The sequence below is a fragment of the Neofelis nebulosa genome, chromosome 10, assembly GCF_028018385.1.
Source record: "Neofelis nebulosa isolate mNeoNeb1 chromosome 10, mNeoNeb1.pri, whole genome shotgun sequence".
Lineage (NCBI taxonomy): Eukaryota > Metazoa > Chordata > Mammalia > Carnivora > Felidae > Neofelis > Neofelis nebulosa.
In genome coordinates this window covers 49,255,531-49,276,192 of record NC_080791.1, presented here as the reverse complement: position 1 = coordinate 49,276,192, position 20,662 = coordinate 49,255,531, and the positions used below count along the sequence as shown (strand labels likewise).

The following is a 20,662-nucleotide window of genomic DNA, read 5'->3' as shown; positions in this document are numbered from 1 at the left end:
GCCTGATGTGTTCCTTGGGTTGGCCAGTAGTGACTGAACTCAGTCAACCTCCAGCTCCTTTCATGTCCTTCTCCCTTCCCCAAAGGTTGAGTTGAGTTGGGAGGTCAGGGAGGCTGAAAGTTTCACCCTCTAATCATGCCTTGGTCTATTTGGCAACCGGTCCCCATTCTGAAGTTATATAAGGGTTCCCAGCCACCAGTCATCTCAGCATACAAAACCCACTCTTATCATTCCAAAGATTTAAAAGATTTCAGGAGCTGTGTGCCAAGAAAACGGAAAGAAGCCTGTAATTACCTCTATCAAGAAATGGTAAGGGTTTTAGGAGATCTGTGCCAGGAACTGGGGACAGAGGCCAAATATATATTTATTATGCCAAATTATGTTAATGAAAAACAAAAATAGAAGTGAAAAAGATGTTAGAGATAGAAGTAGAAATATTGTTGTGTTTTTTAAAGTTTATTTACTTTTTGAGAGAGCAAGTGAGCATCTCAAGCAGGCTCTGCACTGTTAGCACAGAGCCCAGCACAGGGCTCGAACCCACACGTGAGATATGATGTGAGCTGAAATCAAGAGTTTCAACCTTTTATTTATTAGTCCATAAAATGACAATCAGTTTAGTGTTCGTGACCATAGCTTTTTACGTTGCCTCATTTTTTCTTTATATTAAAAAAAAAATACTGCAAACTTTTATATATCTAAATTCTTAAAGACTGAGAAAAGGGGAATTATAAACTTTGATTTGTTTTTTAAATACACTGAAGGGTTTTTACTGACTCTCAACTGGTCCTTATAAAACTCTGCCTGATCTACTTTGTCACCGAATGGAAGTTTACTGAATTTAAGGGAATCATAAAAAAAACAAACAAAACCCTTCATTTTATGTAATAAGTTTAAGATGAATTCCTAAAAAGCAGGGATAAATTGGCTTTTGTGAATCAAAAAAAGTATATGTAATACTCAGAGTTCAAGACATTGGCAACTCTTTAGATTTCATACTGTCATATAATTGCACTAGGGTACACATGATTTTAAAGGTTATTGTTTTAATCCACTACCAAAAAACCCCAAATCTCTAGTTAGATGGTAAGTTGCCTTTAAAATCCAAACAATTTTGTTATGACAACATTTTATTTATTAATTTTTAAATTAAAAAAAATTTTTTTTTTCTTTTTTAATGTTTATTTTTGAGACAGAGAAAGACAGAGCATGAATGGGGGAGGGTCAGAGGGAGAGGGAGACACAGAATCTGAAACAGGCTCCAGGCTCTGAGCTGTCAGCACAGAGCCCGACGCGGGGCTCGAACTCACAGACGGTGAGATCGTGACCTGAGTCGAAGTCGGAAGCTCAACCGACTGAGCCACCCAGGCGCCCCTGTCCTCAGTTTTTAAGAGTCTCTTATGTTTTGGCTCCCTCCCTCTCTTTTTTTTTTTCCTTCCCCTCCCCCATGGTCTTCTGTTAAGTTTCTCAGGATCCACATAAGAGTGAAAACATATGGTATCGGTCTTTCTCTGTATGACTTATTTCACTTAGCATAACACTCTCCAGTTCCATCCATGACAACATTTTATTTTACATGAAAAGGTAATGGTAGAGTAGTTACCAGGAAAGTTGAGTAAAGTAACAAGTATGTAGGTTTAGGAATAGTTTTTAAATTTGCAACAGACATCAAAGAAATCCTATATGATATACAGTTGTTCAAGCAAACACAAGAAAGCTCAGGCTCAGCTTCTATGAACTATTTAAAAGGATAAAGACAAAAGGCCTTTTATCTCAATTGGATTTTGAACAGCTTTTCAACATGATAAAGACACATATAAAATACAAACACAAAATACATCTTCCCATTCTAAAACATTTCTTTTTAGTCCATATATGCTTTGAATAATCTTGTTTTACTAAGTACCTGCTGCAAATTTCACTCCAAGTAATCTCTTCTGGTGTAGTGTTCTAAGAAGTCAATAGCAGTGGCCAGCAGTAGAAGAATATAGTAGTTTCTCTGCTATTTCCAGATTCTGTAAAATCCCAATGCTATTGCCAGGCATGTAAACACTGAGGCTGTGAAAAGAAACCAGGTTATGGGTCATGCATTTGTGATTATTTTACAGAGACAAACACAAAAATGTCATCTTCAATTTAAATGAAGAGCAAAAGACAAAGGAAATCCAATCTTTTTTCTACCTTACGTTTTTTATTCCCAGAAAATTAAGCTAAGGATAAAGGCTATACTTTAGGGCAGGATTAATACCAATTTTTAAGAGCTTCCTGTATTTAAAACCTGAGTAAGGGGGCGCCTGGGTGGCGCAGTCGGTTGAGCGTCCGACTTCAGCCAGGTCACGATCTCGCGGTCCGTGAGTTCGAGCCCCGCATCAGGCTCTGGGCTGATGGCTCGGAGCCTGGAGCCTGTTTCCGATTCTGTGTCTCCCTCTCTCTCTGCCCCTCCCCCATTCATGCTCTGTCTCTCTCTGTCCCAGAAATAAATCAAAAACGTTGAAAAAAAAAAAATTAAAAAAAAACAAAAAAAACACCTGAGTAAGGATGATAGTTTACAAATTATGTCAGTTAGATTCTGTGAACAGTGTTTAAAGTCATTATAATTAGCATTAACAATGCTACTTTAATACTTTATTAAATAAAGTATTTTATTTAATGACTTTAAATATGAAATTGAATTTTAGATCTTGTCAGTGGAAAAACTTTCTTATATATGAAAAAATGATGTAAAGCTAATAAAATAGACATTTGTATTATCCATGAAAAGAAAATTTTAATTGCTTTTTCAGTACATTTAAAAACAATTTCATGATTAACTAATTTATAAATGAAATTTTAATGAAAAGCCTATAAAAAAATCTCAGTGAGGTAGATGAAAAGGCAGAAAAGGCATCAGGCTTTTCAAGTAGTTAACATACTATCTATTCTTTGTTACATCATTCTAGATAGAAAACCTTGTTTTCCTTTAAGAAGTTAAATCTGGGTGAGGCTTTTAGTGACTCCTTAGTTTTTCTAGTGTGTTTTAACAGCCTTAACTTTTAAAATAGAGATTCGAGATGAGTGGCAAACTTTTTGACTAAAGATGCAAGAAACAGCCTTTCATGATAAAGTTACTGTAATTTTAATATATAATATATATCCATGTGATCCTAAGATTAACTGAAACTTGGTTAACGATAACACACAGGGAGGCTGGATATTTGAAGAGGAAGAATAACTCTTAAGTTTCTTGTCTTATTGCCACTGGTCAATTCAATTATACATTCACCTACTGGATCCTGAAACTATTTGCCATGTTCCAGGCAGTGTGCTGAACAATTATAAACATTATCTTATGTAGCCACGATTAAAACCATACAAGATTGGTGGTGTCCCACTGTACAGATAAGGCAATAAGCTCAAAGTTATATTGCTGGCAAGTGGTGGACAAGGAGTCAACATTATGTGTACCTATGTCCAAAGCTGTTTAACGTTTATTTATATTTTGAGAGAGTGAGCATGACAGAGATAGCACGAGTGGAGGAAGGGGAGAGAGGAGACAGAATCCTCTGCACTGTCAGCGCAGAGCCTGATGTGTACAATATACAACATAATGGTTACTGTATTTAAGTTTCTCATTTCTCTTGTCAGCTGTTACTTCTCATTACTGTTACCCTGCCACCCAAATAGCTTTCCCATTTGTTATTTTCTATGGCCTGTAAAGGACACATCCCTATACAGGATGATCAGGTGACCTTGTACCCGGTACCTCTTAAATACTCTGTAAATGTTAGCTCCTGTTATTACTTGTCTGCCTAGAACAGAATCTACCACATTAACTATATAGATCAAATGGAAACTGCCACTGCCTCACAGTTCTTATCTCCTTGGCAACAGTGATCTGGGTCAAAGGTTGGTGTTTGATCCAAGATGGGCCATAGAGGAGACTCCTGGGGGTTTTCTGAATTGGACATAAGGAAAGGGGTAAATTTTCTTGGTTGGTGAAACTGGTACGATAGGAGTCTGGAAGCTATTAGTAGCCATGTTTCCAACCCAGGAAGAAAGATGGATAAGAGAATGAGGCAGATATTCAGGGACAAGATAATGAGTAAACTGTGATTCTAATTATCCTGGACTTCAAGCTATACTTCTGCCCTTCCAGAATTCAATATGTAAACTAATGAATTTCTTTCAATGCCTAAGCTAGTTCAAGTTGGATGTATGATCATTGAAACTAAGAGTCTTGATTGATACATGATGGGAAACCAAATTATCCAAACTGATTACAATTTATAAGGGTTTCTTCTCTAAGGGAAATCTAAGATCTTTAATGCTGGGGCTTTATTAGTATTTTTTTCCTTTTTTTTCCTTCTGCTCAAGACTGAATTCAGTATGTGAATCTCAGGTAAGTGGAGTATTACTGTTTTATGTGCAACATCTCAGGTATTCTATGCCCAACTGATCTACTCATGACATTACCTCCCCACCTGCTGAGTATGAGATTCTAATTTCCTAAAAGGCTTAACAATAACCTCAGCAATAACATATATTTGAAGGCAAAGGAGGAAAGAAAATGCCTTCAAAGTGGATGATTCCAAATCCTCAGTGAAAAGAAGGAAACGAAGGTAACTTAGATGATGTATTTTGTAAACAATGACTAATTTCTTTTTTCTTTTTAATTTTTAAATATTTATCTTAGAGAGAGAGAGAGAGAAAGAGAGAGAGAGCGCGAGCAGGAAAGGGGGGCAGAGAGAGGGAGACACAGAATCCGAAACAGGCTCCAGGCTCTGAGCTGTCAGCACAGAGTCCGACGCGGGACCATGTGATCATGAGATCAAGACCCGAGCTGAAGTTGGATTACCAACAGACTGAGCCACCCAGATGCCCCAATGACTGGCTAATTTCTAAACAATAACTTGTTAATTTCTTTTGTCACTGCCACTAAATCTATACAAGTCTGTCTTATATACAGCCATTACTGAAAGAAAGCTTTCTGGAGATGACCACCATCTTCAAACTGAAGGTAAAAGGGACTTTATTTTTAACTAAGATACTGATCTTTGGATAAATATTCTAGAGGAAGCAGAGTGGAATCTGAAGCTCCTCCTAACCTGGGTTGCTCGGAGATCTGTTTTGAAGGTGGGATTGAATGCTGCAAACTGGGCTATTTTGTAATTTCCCCTGAACATCACCAATGAACTAAAGATGTCTGGTTCCAGAGACTTTGCTCGAAAAGTGGTTTTCAAAACCTGTTTTAGTCTTAGAAGTCTTTTTCAAATGAATCTTCAACAGAAGCTGTAAAAGATTCAAGTTGAAGAGAGGAAGGGGGTATGTATCAACTGAGGGCGGGGGAGCGGGGCAGGCTCCACTTCTACTCCTGCCAGGTCAACATAATTAGTAGCTGCTCAGAAAACCACTGATGGTATAAATCAGCAATTTTATTTTGGAAGATAATATAAATGATTTTAAATGTGCATTATCTCTTTGACCCCCAACTTTAGATGTTCATAAACAATTTATTATATAGAAATACTAGCATAAAGACACAAAGATGTGTGTCTGTGAATGTAATGTTTACACATACATGGCTGTTGGATGCACTATTTCTCATAATGAAAAACTGGCAGAATGTTAATAGAGGTTTGGAAAAATAAATTATGGCTTTTTCATATAAGGGAATACTCTGCTTTTGAGTAAAAAGATACATGTTTTGCCACGCAAAGATACTTAAAACATTTGGTTAAATTTGAAAAAGTTGTAGTCCGTACAATACAATCTAATTATTTTTAATAATCTGTAATGTTTATATATGTAAGAAAAAGCCTAGAAAGAGATCTACTAATAGTAAATATATGTGGGGAGGAAGTGGAAGGCTTTCACTTCAACTATATTGCTTTTGGTTATAGGACACAATTTATGAAAACACATTACTTTTTATAAAAAGAAAGTACTACAAATGTAGGGCGTTTTTCTCATTCCTTCAAGCCCTGTAACTGGGTCAGGTCACATGGTACCTGAGCTCAGTATGTGACAGTCTAATTTTTGGGTAGTATCTGTGCTCAGCTGGATTTAAGGTAAAAAGGTAATTTCCCCCCATACTTGTTATCATTTTTGCCTGTATCTATTTTAGTGATTGTCCTCTGGAGGTCCACTCAAATCCTTATGGAAGAATGTAGGAATAAACATAAAATTTTCATTTCTTTCCACTGTGGAGCAACCAATTTATCTTTTTTGCATCATTCTGTACTTGTTTTTATACATTTCTTAGACATCTATATGCTTTTTCCTATTAGTAGGTTGCAGAGTTGCCCGTTAAACTTATATACTAACTGCTTGTTAAACTTCCACTGCAAGTGATAAAGGAAACCTGTTATACCTCCTCCTTTTTTTCTTTTGTGCTCCATAGTTACCCTGGGAGATAGTAGCTAACAGATCTCAAAATCAAATGTCAGCAATTACTTTCCCTGACAAACACAGTATTAAAAAGGAAAAACCACACACCCCAAACGTCACTTAGGCTGGGTCCCCAAACTGAAGCTTATTACCTAATCTAATTGCAGTTTAAACCTGCCCCAGAAGTGTGGTCTTAACCAGTCAGTGGGAATTTTGCGGTCATCCGCAAGGGTCCCCTCCATCCCCTAAAAGAAGATGAAGTAATTTGCATGATAAAACTACCTGCACTCCCACTAAGGGAAAGGGACTTTGCCCGGAACAGTCCCTTTCTTTTGCTAATAACCTTCTTGCCCAACCCTCCTTCTACAAAAACCTATTTTTTCCCCAAGTTTTATTTATTTAATCTCTATACCCAGTGTGGGGCTCAAACTCAGGGCAAGAGTCAGCATGCTTTCCCAACTGAGCTAGCCAGGTGCCCCCAAGCCTTCCATTTTGTACAGCTTCTGAGAGTTCGCCTCTACTTGCTAGATGAGATGCTGCCCAATTCATGAACTGTTTAACAAAGCCAATTAGATCTTCAAGTTTACTTAGTTTTGTTTTTTAACACATCTGGTGGCAGCGAACATCTGTTGGCATTTGGGGACAATGAGAAATACAGGTGTGGCACCCAGAAAACCTTAGAGTGTGCTGTCCTTGCCATTTCTGAGGACCACTGGTAAGTCCCTCTCAGTTTCAGCTCCACTTTTTGTGTTCAAGCTGCGGATCTAATTGATTTTCCAGTCCTGGGTTCAGGAGTCAGTTTAGACCTACAGCAGAGGCTCTAATGGAGTGCCCTCGTTCAATCTACAATTCCACATTGGAATCCTTCCCCCAGTTCCAGTCCACAGTCTCCTTGAATCTGCTGGAGTCCACTTTAGGAGTTGCTGGTGGTGTGCATGGCCTTCTTTTGGACAATCTGCAGGGACATTATTTTGGTTACTCCTGGGGTGCTGAGGTGCATGTATGTCTGTCCTGTGTACATAAAGGCTACTGCTAGGATCTCGGAGGCCAAAAAGCTGCAAAAATTGGTGGGCACAGATTGACATTTAAGAACTATTAGGGTACTTGCCCACCTGACCCAAAGACTCTTGTGTTTGAATAAGATGGTCATGGAAGAGGTAGACTGATACTAGGTCAACTGCCAATGTCAAGAAAACTGTGTAACGAGGCACACTGTAAAACATGTATAACCCCCAAAACAGCAGCAAGTCCCTCTTAGGTATTAGTTTGGCTCTGAGAAACCCAAAGGCCTAGTTAAAGAAATGAGATTCTTTATGTTCAGAGAGTTGAGTGTGCCACCTTCTGGCACAGCTGCTTATTTTGTGTCTAAGAACTTAGTCCTAAAAGATGCAGATAACTAGTAAAATGAAAAAATTTTACTGAGAACAATGTGGAATTACAATGGCCATTATGGGGGAACACTCCAATTAGACAACCTCATTCATTTAAGAAGAATACTTGAAAGCAAGGGCTCTCAAATTAAACACAACAAATGGTCCAATTAGCAAGCAGAATACTCTAAAAGATTTTAAAATTCTATAATAGTTTCATTAAAAAAGCAATGAAAAAGAGAAAAGGATCTAAAACAAGACTAATAAGATGTGCTGTAACTCCTACTTCTCCCCTCTATCCTTTGAGTACTCATCCCAGTGATCCTCTGTCTACATTGCCTTTCCACTCTAAAGAGACTATGGCAACAATTACCTTTTAAAATAAGACCACCTGAGGTTATAGAGGATCTTTCACCCTTTGGTCAAAGGCCAAATTAAGGGCTGTAGTTAGAGAATTTCTTAAACTCAGGGAGGATCCTTAAGAGTTTCTCTGAACACCTTACCTCCTGAGCTCACTTGAGAGAGGGTAATAAAATTTCACACTGTCACTTCCTTTCCAAATCTAGATCCACTGATTATTGATCTTTTGTGGGAAGAGCTGTTTCCTTCTTGCTTGTTATTTTTACATCCTAAATATGGCTTGGTTTTTTGCCTGCCTAGGACTTGAAGGTTGTTGGTTCTTCTTTTTGCTCTCTTTGGGAGTGACTCTAGACCTTGTGAAGGTAGTACCTTTTACACCCTCTTTGAGGATGCCTCTTGGGTCCCTGAAGTTCTTTAATACTGCCAGAAATATTTACTATTTGTCCCAGATGAAACCTGACAGACTGACTCAATAACCAGGAGTTTAAACTGAAAGCTGACATTGATAGCTTGACAGAGTACTTTTAGGCCTTCTCCCCTCAGTTATATGTACCAGAGGGAAAGAAGACATTCTCATAGGTGGATGGGTTTGTCAGTCCTTTGGCATCACTGAGGTGGCAACCCAATTCTTTGAGGAATTAAAAATAGCTGTCCTATTTTATATATCTAGTCTTTACAGGATCAGGACCGTGATTCCAAAAACAATTCAAAGACCTCCAATCTTTTTTTTACCACCCCCAAAACCTCCCCTATTTATCTCAAAAGTTTTTAAATGTAAAAATTCTGGCCTTAAGGAAACAAAAATTTCTTCTATGAGAAGCTTGTACTTTATTTCCCTGTGCCTTTACAGTGTTCTACCAGGTCTTCTCCAGGAACTCTTACCTAGTCCATCTCATTAAAATGCAAATTTCAGGGAGATAATTCTTACCAAGTAAAAACAAAAGGGAAGAATCATGTGGAACTTGACTTGCTAAGAACAAATATAAACCTTAAGTGTCTTCTCCACTCATACTAGAAACAGCTCTAGACATCTGCCAGATGTCTATTATTCCATCTACCAGAAAAACAAATTCAGACCCAACTTTTATAACTAGCAAATTTAGTACCTATTTCATGGCAGTAATTTTAAAACAAGCTATAAGATCTCTATAAGCATTGGTATGTTTACGTAAGTCTATATATGTGCATTGTAATTATGTGGTTACTTCCTACCTCTGGACAGTATTGCTAAAATTAATTTGTAATAGAGCTCTATTTAGTTGGTTTGAAGGCGAGCACTTACAAAACTAGGACTCTGAAACTCTCAGATAAAAACGAATTCAAGTATTTTCCAAGTTCATATAATCTGGAAAAATATTTGATAGGAAAGCAAGTTTAAGGTTGATGGTTTAATTAAGACAAGCATGTTTTGGGACGCCTGGGTGGCTTACTGGGTTAAGAGTCTGACTTTGGCTCAGATCACGATCTCACAGTTCATGGGTTTAAGCCCAGCGTCGGGCTCTGTGCTGACAACTCAGGGCTTGGAGCCTGCTTCAGATTCTGTGTCTCCCTCTCTCTCTCTCTGCCCCTCCATAATCTGTGCACGTGCGCGTGCGCTCTCTCAGAAAATAAGCATTAAAAAAAGAGACAAACATGTCTTTAGAGTTATCAACATTATATATAAAATTTTTGAATTTACTAGCCAAGTAAGTACATGTTCTTTTATAAGATCTGTGAATAAAAAATAATAGCTTAAGATAATGGCTGACTTTGCCTAATGTTTCAATGAGGTTTTAGTAAGTAATTTAAATATGATTTTATTTTTTAAGCATTTTTAAATTAAAAAAAAAATTTGTGTGAGAGAGAGACAGACAGACAGACAGACAACATGAGCAGAAGAGGGCAGAGAGAGAGGGAGACACAGAACCCAAAGCAGGCTCCAGGCTCTGAGCTGTCAGCCCAGAGCCCGAAACAGGCCTCAAACTCACAAACTCCAAGATTATGACTTGAGCCAAATTCAGACGCTTAACTGACTGAGTCACTCAGGCAGACACCCCAGTAATTTAAATACAATTTTAAAGAACAAGTAGAGTAAATAGAAAGTTTTAAGGAAACTTTTAAAAAAGTTTCTCCAAATCTTTTTGGTAACTTGAAACCTTAAAGTTTTGCTAAGTTAAATGACTTAAATCCATTAAATATCTAGATTACTTCCAAATAAAACAAAATACTAAAACATTAATTTACTAAACATAGGTTTATCTACTTTTGGTTTTCTACTACAGGGAAACTAAAAGACATCTGGATGTATTAAAGCTACATTAGAAAATTTTAAATCATTTAAAATGATTCTAGAAAATTTGAAATGTATTCACGAATTTGCAAATTAAAAGCATTCTGGTAAACAGATGTTCACAAATGCTTAGTTTTCACTAGAAATTAAGGTTTCTAAGGGTTAAGAATTATTTTTAAATTTTTTTATTAACAATTTTTTTTTAAAGAGTATTTTTTTATTTAGAGAGAGAGCATGGTAGAGGGAGAATCTTTTTTTTTTTTTTTTTTTGGTAGAGGGAGAATCTTAAGCAGGCTCCATGCCCAGTGGGGAGCCCAATGCAGAGCTTGATCTCACAACCCTGAGATCCTGACCTGAGCCAAAATCAACAGTTGGATGCTTAAATGACTGAGCCACCCAGGCGGCCAAAAGTTAAGAATTCTAATTAATATATGTAGTTGAAGCTACTAAAAATAATAAGGGAGGGGTGCCTGGGTGGCTCAGTCAGTTGAGTGTCTGACTTCGGCTCAGGTCATGATCTCACAGTTTGTGAGTTCGAGCCCTGTGTCAGGCTCTGTGCGGACAGCTCAGAGCCTGGAGCCTGCTTCAGATTCTGTGTCTCCCTCTCTCTCTGCTCCTCCCCTGCTCACATGCTGTCTCTCTCTCAAAAATAAATAAAGATTAAAAAAAAAATAAAAAAAAAATAAGGGAAACATCTCCATATGCCAGGAAAACAGGATGTGTTTTCAGCAAAAAAAAAAAAAAAAAAAAAAAAAAAGTATGAAAAACAGAGATGTATTTTGTATTTTTTGTTGAGGGAAAAGAGAGTAATTTTGTCCTAAAGTGAGCCTGGTTGTTTAAAGAGGAAAAACAGGACAAAATCAGAATGCAGGAAAAAAGAAAATGTTGTATAGAAGGTTTGTGAAAAAGCATCTTTAAAAAGGAGTTTTATGTGTGGTCAAGGTGGTTAAAATAAAAATTATTTAAAATGGTTTAATATCAAAAATAAGCTGGTACAAAATTAGAAAGTAGTATTCCCTCTGTAAAAAAGGATGAAGTTTTCTTATACTTTTGGTCTGCTTTTGATAAGACTGTAAAAGTTTCTTTACCTTTTATATTTAAATTTCATAATGATCTGTGATCCTTCAGGCAAGTGCTTTAAAAACTTTTTTTGACAGCACATACACCAAAGGATTTGCTAAACCAATTAGGCTTACTTGATATGCACATTACATGGAAAGCACTGGCAAACAAGTAATACAAAGTCTTATATTTGTAAGATGTGGCACATGTGGATGAAGTCCATTTGGTTGCTGCAAAAATGGCCCCTTATTGCCAGACTTTTGCCATCCTAATGTCCTTGTAACATGGCAACAATGTACTCAAATCTGAGAAAGTAAGAGGGGGTAAGCAATGGCTATAAATTACAGTTGGGGCAAAAGAAACTGAAGACAGCGGCTTGGTTCTTTCTGGCTCCCTGACAAACCCCATTTCCCATTTTTTGCACACCTTCACCTACTGTACATTTAAGAGGACTCAAATTATGAAAAGGCATTGGTGTGAGGCTTGTGTAAAATTACAAAAACGGTCTACCAAGACCTGACCTGTTTGGTCCATAATCATGGAAAAATTGTTTGTATTTGGAGGCTTCAGATCTCCTTCTGGACCTTCTTAATACCTGCAGGTGGACTTTATTCAACTATCACTTCGTATGGGTTATCAGTGTTCTTGTTATTGTATGTGTGTTTTCCAGATGTGCTGAAGCCTTTTCCTGCTGTAAGGCACATTGAAAAAGGCAAACTACTAGAAAATGTGAAATACTCTCTTGGGGTATACCTTCCATGGTCTCTAATAATCAAAGCACTACGTAAATCACACTTCACTGGGCAAATCATATTAGCCTTAATGAAAACCTCACAAACTTCTTGGAATTCTATTAGAATTGAATCCAATTCTATTGTAATTCTACACAACCTTCCGCTGAGTCTCTGTTGTCTCACACTGGCATGACCAGCTACAGTAAGTCTCTAATGTCTTATGCTCAAGCCTGTCATCAACAGGTTAGAGAAGCCTTCCTGGATCCTAATTCAAAGGAAACCTTCAGTCACAATCTGTAGCCTGGTAACTGGGTATTTTAAAAATATCACCAGAGGAAGACAACCCTTGAGCCCTATTGGAAGAGAACTTCCTTCCCAAGTGCTCCTGACACTGTTGCAAATCTAGAAGATGCTAACGACCTCAAAATCAAATTGACAAAAAAGAGAAGTAGCTGACATCATAGAATGCTTCTGCCCAAGATGACAGATCAAGACTTCATACCCTAAGTCAACATAAAACCTTCTTCCTCTTTTCCTTTCCTTTATTCTACCTTGGCCTGTAAAGATAACACCCTCATCTGTAGCTCCCAGGCCACTGCTAAAGTGGGGTAACCTCTGGAATTTAAACAACCTTTTATTTCAGGGTAGGAGAAAATCTAACAACTGTGCCTTCAACTTTTCACAAGCAAAGTAAAATATTTCATTGTTTTAGCTCCCCTAAATTTAAATTGTTGAGTTAAAAAGGACCTACACTGGATGCTTTTGTGATTTGGGATTCACTCCTTTTGGCAGATCCCTGTTATTTCCCTGGTTAGGGATAAAGGTAGATGAGACGGTGATCTCCTTAATTCTTAAATTATAAAATTTGCTGCTAAAGAAATAGCAGCCCAGCAAAGATCTTAGATTCTGCAGCCAAAGTTGTCCTTGATAATGGAATACCTCTTACGTTTTAGTTGAGCAAAGAGGTGTCTGTGCTGTGGGGGCTATCTGCTATGCCTAGAGTAATACTTACGGGGAAGCGGAAACTCAGTTATATAAGATCGAAGAACAGGTTGCTTAGCTTAAAAAGTGGATTCCTTCCAGAGTCTTTATTTGCTTTTGACTGGTGCTAATGGTCTTCCTCTCCTTTGTATCCCCACACCCCTACCCCTCTCCTTAGCGTAGGATGTCACGTAACCTCACATTGCCTATCTTCGTGATTTCATATCTGTAGGGACTCCCTGTATATATATGAAACTAAATCTGATTTCGTCCCGTTAAACTGTCTCATGTCAATTTGATTCTTAGTCCAGCTAAAAGAACCTTGAAGGGCAGAGGACATTCCTTCTTCCAGACAGCTGGCATAGTTGGTGGGATAACCTGCTGATGGCATTATCCCTGGGTGCTGCTGCAGCAGAGAGCTCCCCAGGAAATCTGACATGCAGCCCGCAGGAGGTAAGATTTCCTATCTTGTCTGTCTCCTGGAATCTCTATCTTTGGAGTCTGAGAGAGTAACACTGGTGAGAACCCTTTTTCTAAATTTATACGAGCAGGAGAAAATATCTGTGGAATTAGTTCCTTGGCCTTAGTGACTCTTGATAAATTTGTCAGAGAACTTTCTGGTTACTGATCCATTTCATCCTGGGAGTGGTCTTTGTATTCTTGTGTCTTTTATGTCGTTTGTCATACATTAGGTAAAGGCTGTTGCTAAGGGACATCTTGGAAGCCAAAGTTGCAAAATTAGTGGGCACAGGTTGGACACTTAAAAGCTGTTAGAGTGCTTGCCACCCAGCTCAAAGACTCCCAGGTTAGGATAAGCTGGTCATGGAACAGGGGAGGCTGGCACTGGGTCACCTGTCAACTTCAAGAAAACTTCTGTGCAACAAGGTACACTGTAAAACACACACAGTCCTCAATCCTCACAATCCATAGCATAAGCCTCCTATGTATTAGTGTGGCTCCAAGAGACACCGGCTTAGCGAAAAGAAAAACCAGATGGTTTTTTTTCCTTTGTCTTACTCTATGTCCTAAGAGCATAGCTTTGTGACCAATGAGTATATCCTTTTTGGTCTCCAGCATCCAGGGTGCACCCTAATGCACCATTAGGTTCTGAGTCTCTCTGCCCAGCCATGCCAGCTCAGCACAGGTGTCTTATGAGAGGTCCCAGGCCATAGGGACCTTTGTCATCTCAACCTCTGTTGCTTATTAGTAATTAGAAAGTTCCATTCTAGGAGGACCTGACTGGTGTTAAGAGATTAGTGAGTTTGTGATGGGAAGAATCTCATTTTTGTGGGAGACCAGAGACACTGTTTTCATTGCATTATCCTCACTACCTGTGCAACAAAGGGCTCTGCTTCCTTCGATTAATTTTGGGAGTGAACCTTTGGATCACAGGGGCTACATTATCTACATGTTCTCTGGGTGCCTCTTGTGGCTTTGGCTAAGCTATTAAAAGGCTTATTGGTTTGAGTTGCTATTAATAGATCTTATTTGTCAATGGCCAATTTAAATTGGCTGTATTTTAAAAATGTATATTTTATAGTGAGCTTTTCAATTATCTTATTAGTATAATGACTAGCCTTAGGGACTTCCCTTACAAGATGAACAGAAATCAAACTGAAGACAAAAATCAATGTCCACATCCAACATAATGCCCCTTCTTAAAATCTAGCCGTATCTGCCTGTTTAAACTTCCATTTCCCTATAAGATTTACAGAGAAGTCTGGCATAATCTCTAGGTTAAAAGTATACAGGTTGCTCACGTGAATGCTGAAAGCCAGAAAACGAATGTTAACAAAAGTGCCCAAGACTGTCAGTAAGGCTCTCTTTGCTCCTACCTTCCAGGGCTCTGTAATCGGGCTCCACCAGCTTCAGGCCTTTCTATGCAATGTCCTTTACAAGTATATTCCAGACCACTCACCACAAAAGAAATCACATGAAAGAAATCTGGCCAGCGGAAAAGTCTTTTAAGTTATATAGCCCTTCTACCTCTACTTTCAGAGGATCCTACCAAATTTAGAGAATTGAAAAGGTTAATGACTATTCACAAACCCTCTTCAGAGAGAAACAATGACCAAAATTTCTTCTAGACCCTCTTACAAATGGGCTGTGAAGAGCCAATATTCAGGGGCTGACAGGGGATAAAGCCAAGGTTGAATTGTATACCCAGAAAAAAGGCTTTTCTTATAAAGTGCTTTAGAAAGATTTTACCAAGGCATAAAGCTTTTGATTCCAATTTTTGTTAAAAATCTGATATAAAGAAGCAAATTTAGTTAAAAAAAACAGGCCAAGCCCTTGATATTCAGGCTATAATTCCATTCTTTGGGAATTGGTAACAACTGTCTTTGTCTTAAAAATCTCTAAATGGCTCAGTGGGTCATGATTTCAAGGTCTGTGAATTCGAGCTCCACATTGGGCTCACTGTTGTCAATGCAGAGCCTGCTTTAGATCCTTTGTTTCCCTCTCTCTGCCCCTCCCCTGCTTGCTCTCTCTCTCTTAAAAATAAACATTAAAAAAAACTCTATAAAGCCAGAAATGGAACTACAGAAACAAATCCTATCCATTCCTCTCACAACGTCTGTAGGTGTTAGAAAAGATCAGGATATTGGAATGAAATTGTCCTGCTTAAAGAAAGAAAAAAAGCTAAATCTTAAATAGGAGTTACCCTGAAACTAAAAGAAAAAAAATTGTTTTGTATTCTTTCACTCTCTCGAAATTATAAATCTTAACATGTCTTTAAAATGGAAATATAGTCCATAATTGCCTAAGACTGAAAATTAAAAATGCAAACTTCTAAATGGGCTCTTGTGTCCAGACTCTAGGACTGTTGATAATGGAGTAGATATGTCCCATCTCCACCTTGGAGAAAACTTGGATAATATCTCCATACCTTTGGGATATAAAATTTCTACCCCCATCATCTCTAGGATGTCAGAGCCATTCTTTGAAATACAAACATTAGGGGGGCGCCTGGGTGGCTCAGTCGTTTTAAGCAGCCGACTTTGGCTCAGGTCATGATCTTGCGGTCCGTGAGTTCGAGCCCTGCGTCGGGCTCTGTGCTGACAGCTCAGAGCCTGGAGCCTGTTTCAGATTCTGTGTCTCCCTCTCTCTGACCCTCCCCCGTTCATGCTCTGTCTCTCTCTGTCTCAAAAATAAATAAACGTTAAAAAAAAAAATTAAAAAAAAAAATACAAACATTAGGGAGAAGCTTTTTATCAGGAGAAAAAAGGGGGAAGTATTTGGAAATTGGAACTGTAATGTCCTCTCCACAAATATGAGTAAAAACAGAAGTTAAGAGTTTCTTTCCATCTTGTCTGGATATATGGGTCTATATATGTTGTAAATGTGACATATTTTCTCTACCCAGGAATGGTAATATTAAAATCTGTAATAGCTCTATTTCAGTTGGTGTGAAGGCAAGTGCTTATAATTGAGTGTTCTAAAACTCAGAAAGCTAGAAACTAACCCTAATTTCAAGTTCATATGATCCAGGAAAAAATTCAGTATTAAAGCCAATTTAAATTATTAAAGACACATCTTTAATTAAGAGTTATCAGTATTAAAAAAAAGTCCATGTTATCTCTCTTGGAAAATTTATCAGAAAAAAAAAAAACTTAGAGGACAGTGGGTAACTTTATTGCCTCATGAACTTTTGTGGGTAAACATAATTGTTAAGAACAAGTAAATTTAGATGTAAATAAGATTAAAAAAAGGTTTGTAGGTAAACTTTTTTTTTTTAAATTTTTTTTTTCAACATTTTTTATTTATTTTTGGGACAGAGAGAGACAGAGCATGAACAGGGGAGGGGCAGAGAGAGAGGGAGACACAGAATCGGAAACAGGCTCCAGGCTCCGAGCCATCAGCCCAGAGCCTGACGCGGGGCTCGAACTCACCTGGCTGAAGTCGGACGCTTAACCGACTGCGCCACCCAGGCGCCCCTGTAGGTAAACTTTTGATTTTTTAAAAAATTTGTTTCTTCTGAGAGAGGTAACACGAGCTGGGAAGGGGCAGAGAAAGGAACTCAAGCAGTTCCATGCTGTCTGCACAGAGCCTCACGTGGGGCTCGAACTCAGACACCTAGCTGACTGAGCTACCCAGATGCCCCTGTATATAAACTTTTAAATTGCTTCCAGAATCTTTGGTAACCTGAAACTTTAATGTTTTTGCTAAGCTAAACATAAATTTATCTACTTTTGTTTTATTACAGAGAAACTAGAGATAAGTTTAGATGTTAGAAAACATGTTTTGGAATTCATTGTGAAAAAGCACATGTTTCTAGAAATTATGAAATGTACTCACAAAACAGTTCACAATTGTTTACTATTTAATTTTCACTAGAAATTAAGGTTTCTAAGAGTTAAGGATTCTAATAAATGGTAATAATTAAGACTCCTAGAAATAAAGGAAACAACTGTGTATGCCGGGAAAGTAAGATAGGTGTTTTGGGTGAGACAAAGTACGAGGAATAAAAATTGTGCACTAAAATTGCAGCATGCAACTGATGTCACCCTTCTCTGACTTGAGGTCTCAGGTGACCTTAAGGAGGAATCACACAGGTAGAACTGGCAAATTGGAAGCAAAATTGCAAGCAATATTTTCAAACAATCAGATATGATAGAAACAATGTATTAAGATGACCTAAGGGTCTTTCTTGTGTCTATCAGTAAACCTGAATTTTAAGGACTGTAACAGATTATACCTTGTGACACCCAAGTATTTGGAGAATGCTTACAAGCACATAAACTCCTTCCTTTTTATGTATATAATCTGTAGCTCACAAGTTTTTGAGCAGTTCTTCAGAGCAATCTGAAAGACCGTCTCCCAGACTACAGTCCTCAGTAAGAAAAAAAAAAAAAAAAGCATTTATTAGCATACTTTGAAGTTGGTTTTCTTTCACTTGACAAAATACAGTTTTGCTAAGGGAAAAGAAAATAATTTTGTCCTAAAGTGAGTAAGGTTATTTAAAGAGGCAAAGTTGTAGAAGGTTTATGGAACAAGAAATTTGAGAAAAGAATTCTATGTGAGGTCAGTACTGGCTAAGATTAGGATGAAGTTAAGTAAATAATTTTGTCACTTTGTTAAAAGAACAAAATTTTCCTGAACTACTGGTCTGTTCTTAGCAAGTAATTGCAAACAAAGTTTTTCTTTACATTTAAAGTTACCTGCCTAGAAAACAAGGATTCTGTGTTTGGTCTTCAATGACTTAAGAAAACTGAGTCTTGATACTAAAAGGGCTAAATTTTGGGGCACCTGCAAGTGTCTGATGTTGGCTCAGGTCATGATCTCGCAGATGACATGTCAAGCTCTGTCCTTACAGCTCAGAGCCTGGAACTTGCTTCAGATTCTGTCTCCCCCTCTCTCTGCCCCTCCCCCATTCACTCTCCCACTCTAAAAAATAAACAAAAAAGCGCTAAATTTTGCTCACAACTATGTAACTGTCTCTAATTGCCTTTGAAATCTTTTACTGTCACTTTGGCTAAATAATTAAATACTGTTTCAAAATAATTTGTGACCCTATTTAATCAAATATACAAACCTTTTAAATATTTTTGATAAACTTCCAAAAATAAAATTCTGAAGTTTTTGGACCATAATCTTAAATGTAAAAGATTTTGTGAAAATTTGGTATATTAAATTGCATGGGAAGCACTGTCAACACTAAACCCTCTTAAATTGTTTATATAGATATGTTATTAAAATGGGTGAAACTCCTAAAAATCTGTTATCTTTGAAGTGTTGTATACCACAGAAATAACTAAATTTCCTTATCAACTGTAATCAGATCTAGAACCATGGTCATATTTAAGTCTTGTCATGTTACTGTTTTAGTCTGATGCTATTGCAAATGTCTTTAGTGAGACTCATGTAAAGAACTCTGAGTACAGGTTTCCAATAATTTTAAGATAACCAGGTAAGAATTTTTGAACTAGTGAAAAAACCAGATCTAAGCAGAACAAGAATTATTAAATAGGACTGAATGAATGGAGATTTATTTTTAAGACTTTATTTGAAACAATGCTTTTTGTTTTTCCAGATATATGGAAACTTTTTTTCTTAAGTTAACTAATAGCAATTTGAAACATTTATCTTTTTCTCCCTACCTGATCCCTCCAGCATTCAGAAACCCAGTGAGTATTCTATTTTCATGACAGTATATTTGCATAAGTTAACTAAAAATCTCTTCTCCTTTTGACTAGAATGTTGTATTTTAGACAGATCTGCATAGATTCAGATATGAGCAGACAGCTTTAAGGAACTAAGATGGACTTTATGGGGCCTAAAAAGCCCCTTTGGAAATATCATCCTGATTGATACCTTGCTTACAGAGTACCCAGCAGCTTTACCAGGTGAGTAAAGAAGGTCACTTCCTGGTCAGTGCGGGAACCTTGAGAAGAGAATTCACCCAAATATATAGGTATTGCAGGTGAAGTCTGACCGCAAGTATTTGGCTTGGCTTCTGGCCTTGAGATGCTGTTAAAAGTTCAATCTGGAAATCCTGATGAGTAGTTGCAGCAAAGGAGATCTTAAAGAGCCTACAGAGTCAACTGCACTAATGTAAATAATCAGGCCAAATTTTTTTGTTTGGTTTTGTTTTTTGTTTTTAAATTAAACTTACTTTGCAATACAATTAGTGTCTGATTACAGAAAGAAAGACACACCTGTGTCTAATACCTGTGTATTAGATTTTAATATTATTCATCAAACTGGAGTAGAGCCTGATTACCTCTAGTTTCCTCCAATGACTGGCTACAACTGTCTAAACTAGTATTTTCAATTTTTCTCCTACCTTTCTGACTTGGAATCATGTTAAGAACTAAAACTATTCTTTTCCCTGAAACCCTACAAACTAAACTTCAGAAAAATCACACTAGCTCACACCTAGAGACAACCTTCATGCCTGTCATTCTATGGGTCACTCAAAAGATCAGAGACAGTTGAACTATAAATGAAAATCCGTCAGACTCACTGCTTGCTCTGACTCAGTCTGAAAATGATTCCAGCCTGACAACTAGAAGTCATGACTACCCTTGACCCAATCATTAACCGTTGTTTTCTTTTGTTCTGACAGAACCAAAACACCCGATTACTTATTTAATACCCGATTACTTAAATCACAAGCCTAGCTTTGAGAATATCCCTACCTCATAGCCTTCTGAAATGAGTTTAACTGAGCTGATCTATTGTCTGATCTATTGTACTAGGTGATCTGTTGTACAGACTGGTTCAATGAGACAGAACAATCTACCAGTGCTCAACTTTCATGTGTGAAACTTCAGGGAAGTTTCCTTCAAGTGCCAAGGGCAGACTGCCCCAAGACAGGTGATTTTGGCATGAATATTACTTTGAGTTAAAAGCAGTCAAACCTAGCAGATTAGGAAAAGCTTCTTACTCCCATTCAACTGCCTAAATTTACATTTACATAACGGACAGCCTATATACCAGGAACACAACTATTAGTGGAGATTCCTCTTTACCTAAGATATCTAGTATTTGCATAACAGCAACTTTTATTTTCCAAACATCTC

General features: G+C 37.6%; 1 protein-coding gene across 4 annotated transcripts in view; it reads right to left on the bottom strand.

Annotated features, from left to right (window-relative positions):
- Window positions 1-1,545: 1,545 nt before the first annotated feature.
- Window positions 1,546-20,662, bottom strand: part of CCDC90B (coiled-coil domain containing 90B) — a 46,702-nt gene continuing 27,585 nt past the window's right edge. For 3 of the 4 annotated variants that reach the window (XM_058687626.1, XM_058687625.1, XM_058687627.1), the window contains one exon: window positions 1,546-2,055. Coding sequence is in view for 3 of the 4 variants with exons in the window: in XM_058687625.1 (XP_058543608.1) it covers window positions 2,000-2,055 (56 nt within the window). In the remaining variant the exon portion in view is untranslated. Of the gene's footprint in view, window positions 2,056-7,154; window positions 7,319-20,662 lie in introns of those variants that run through there. The other variant, XM_058687628.1, reaches the window with a different exon arrangement.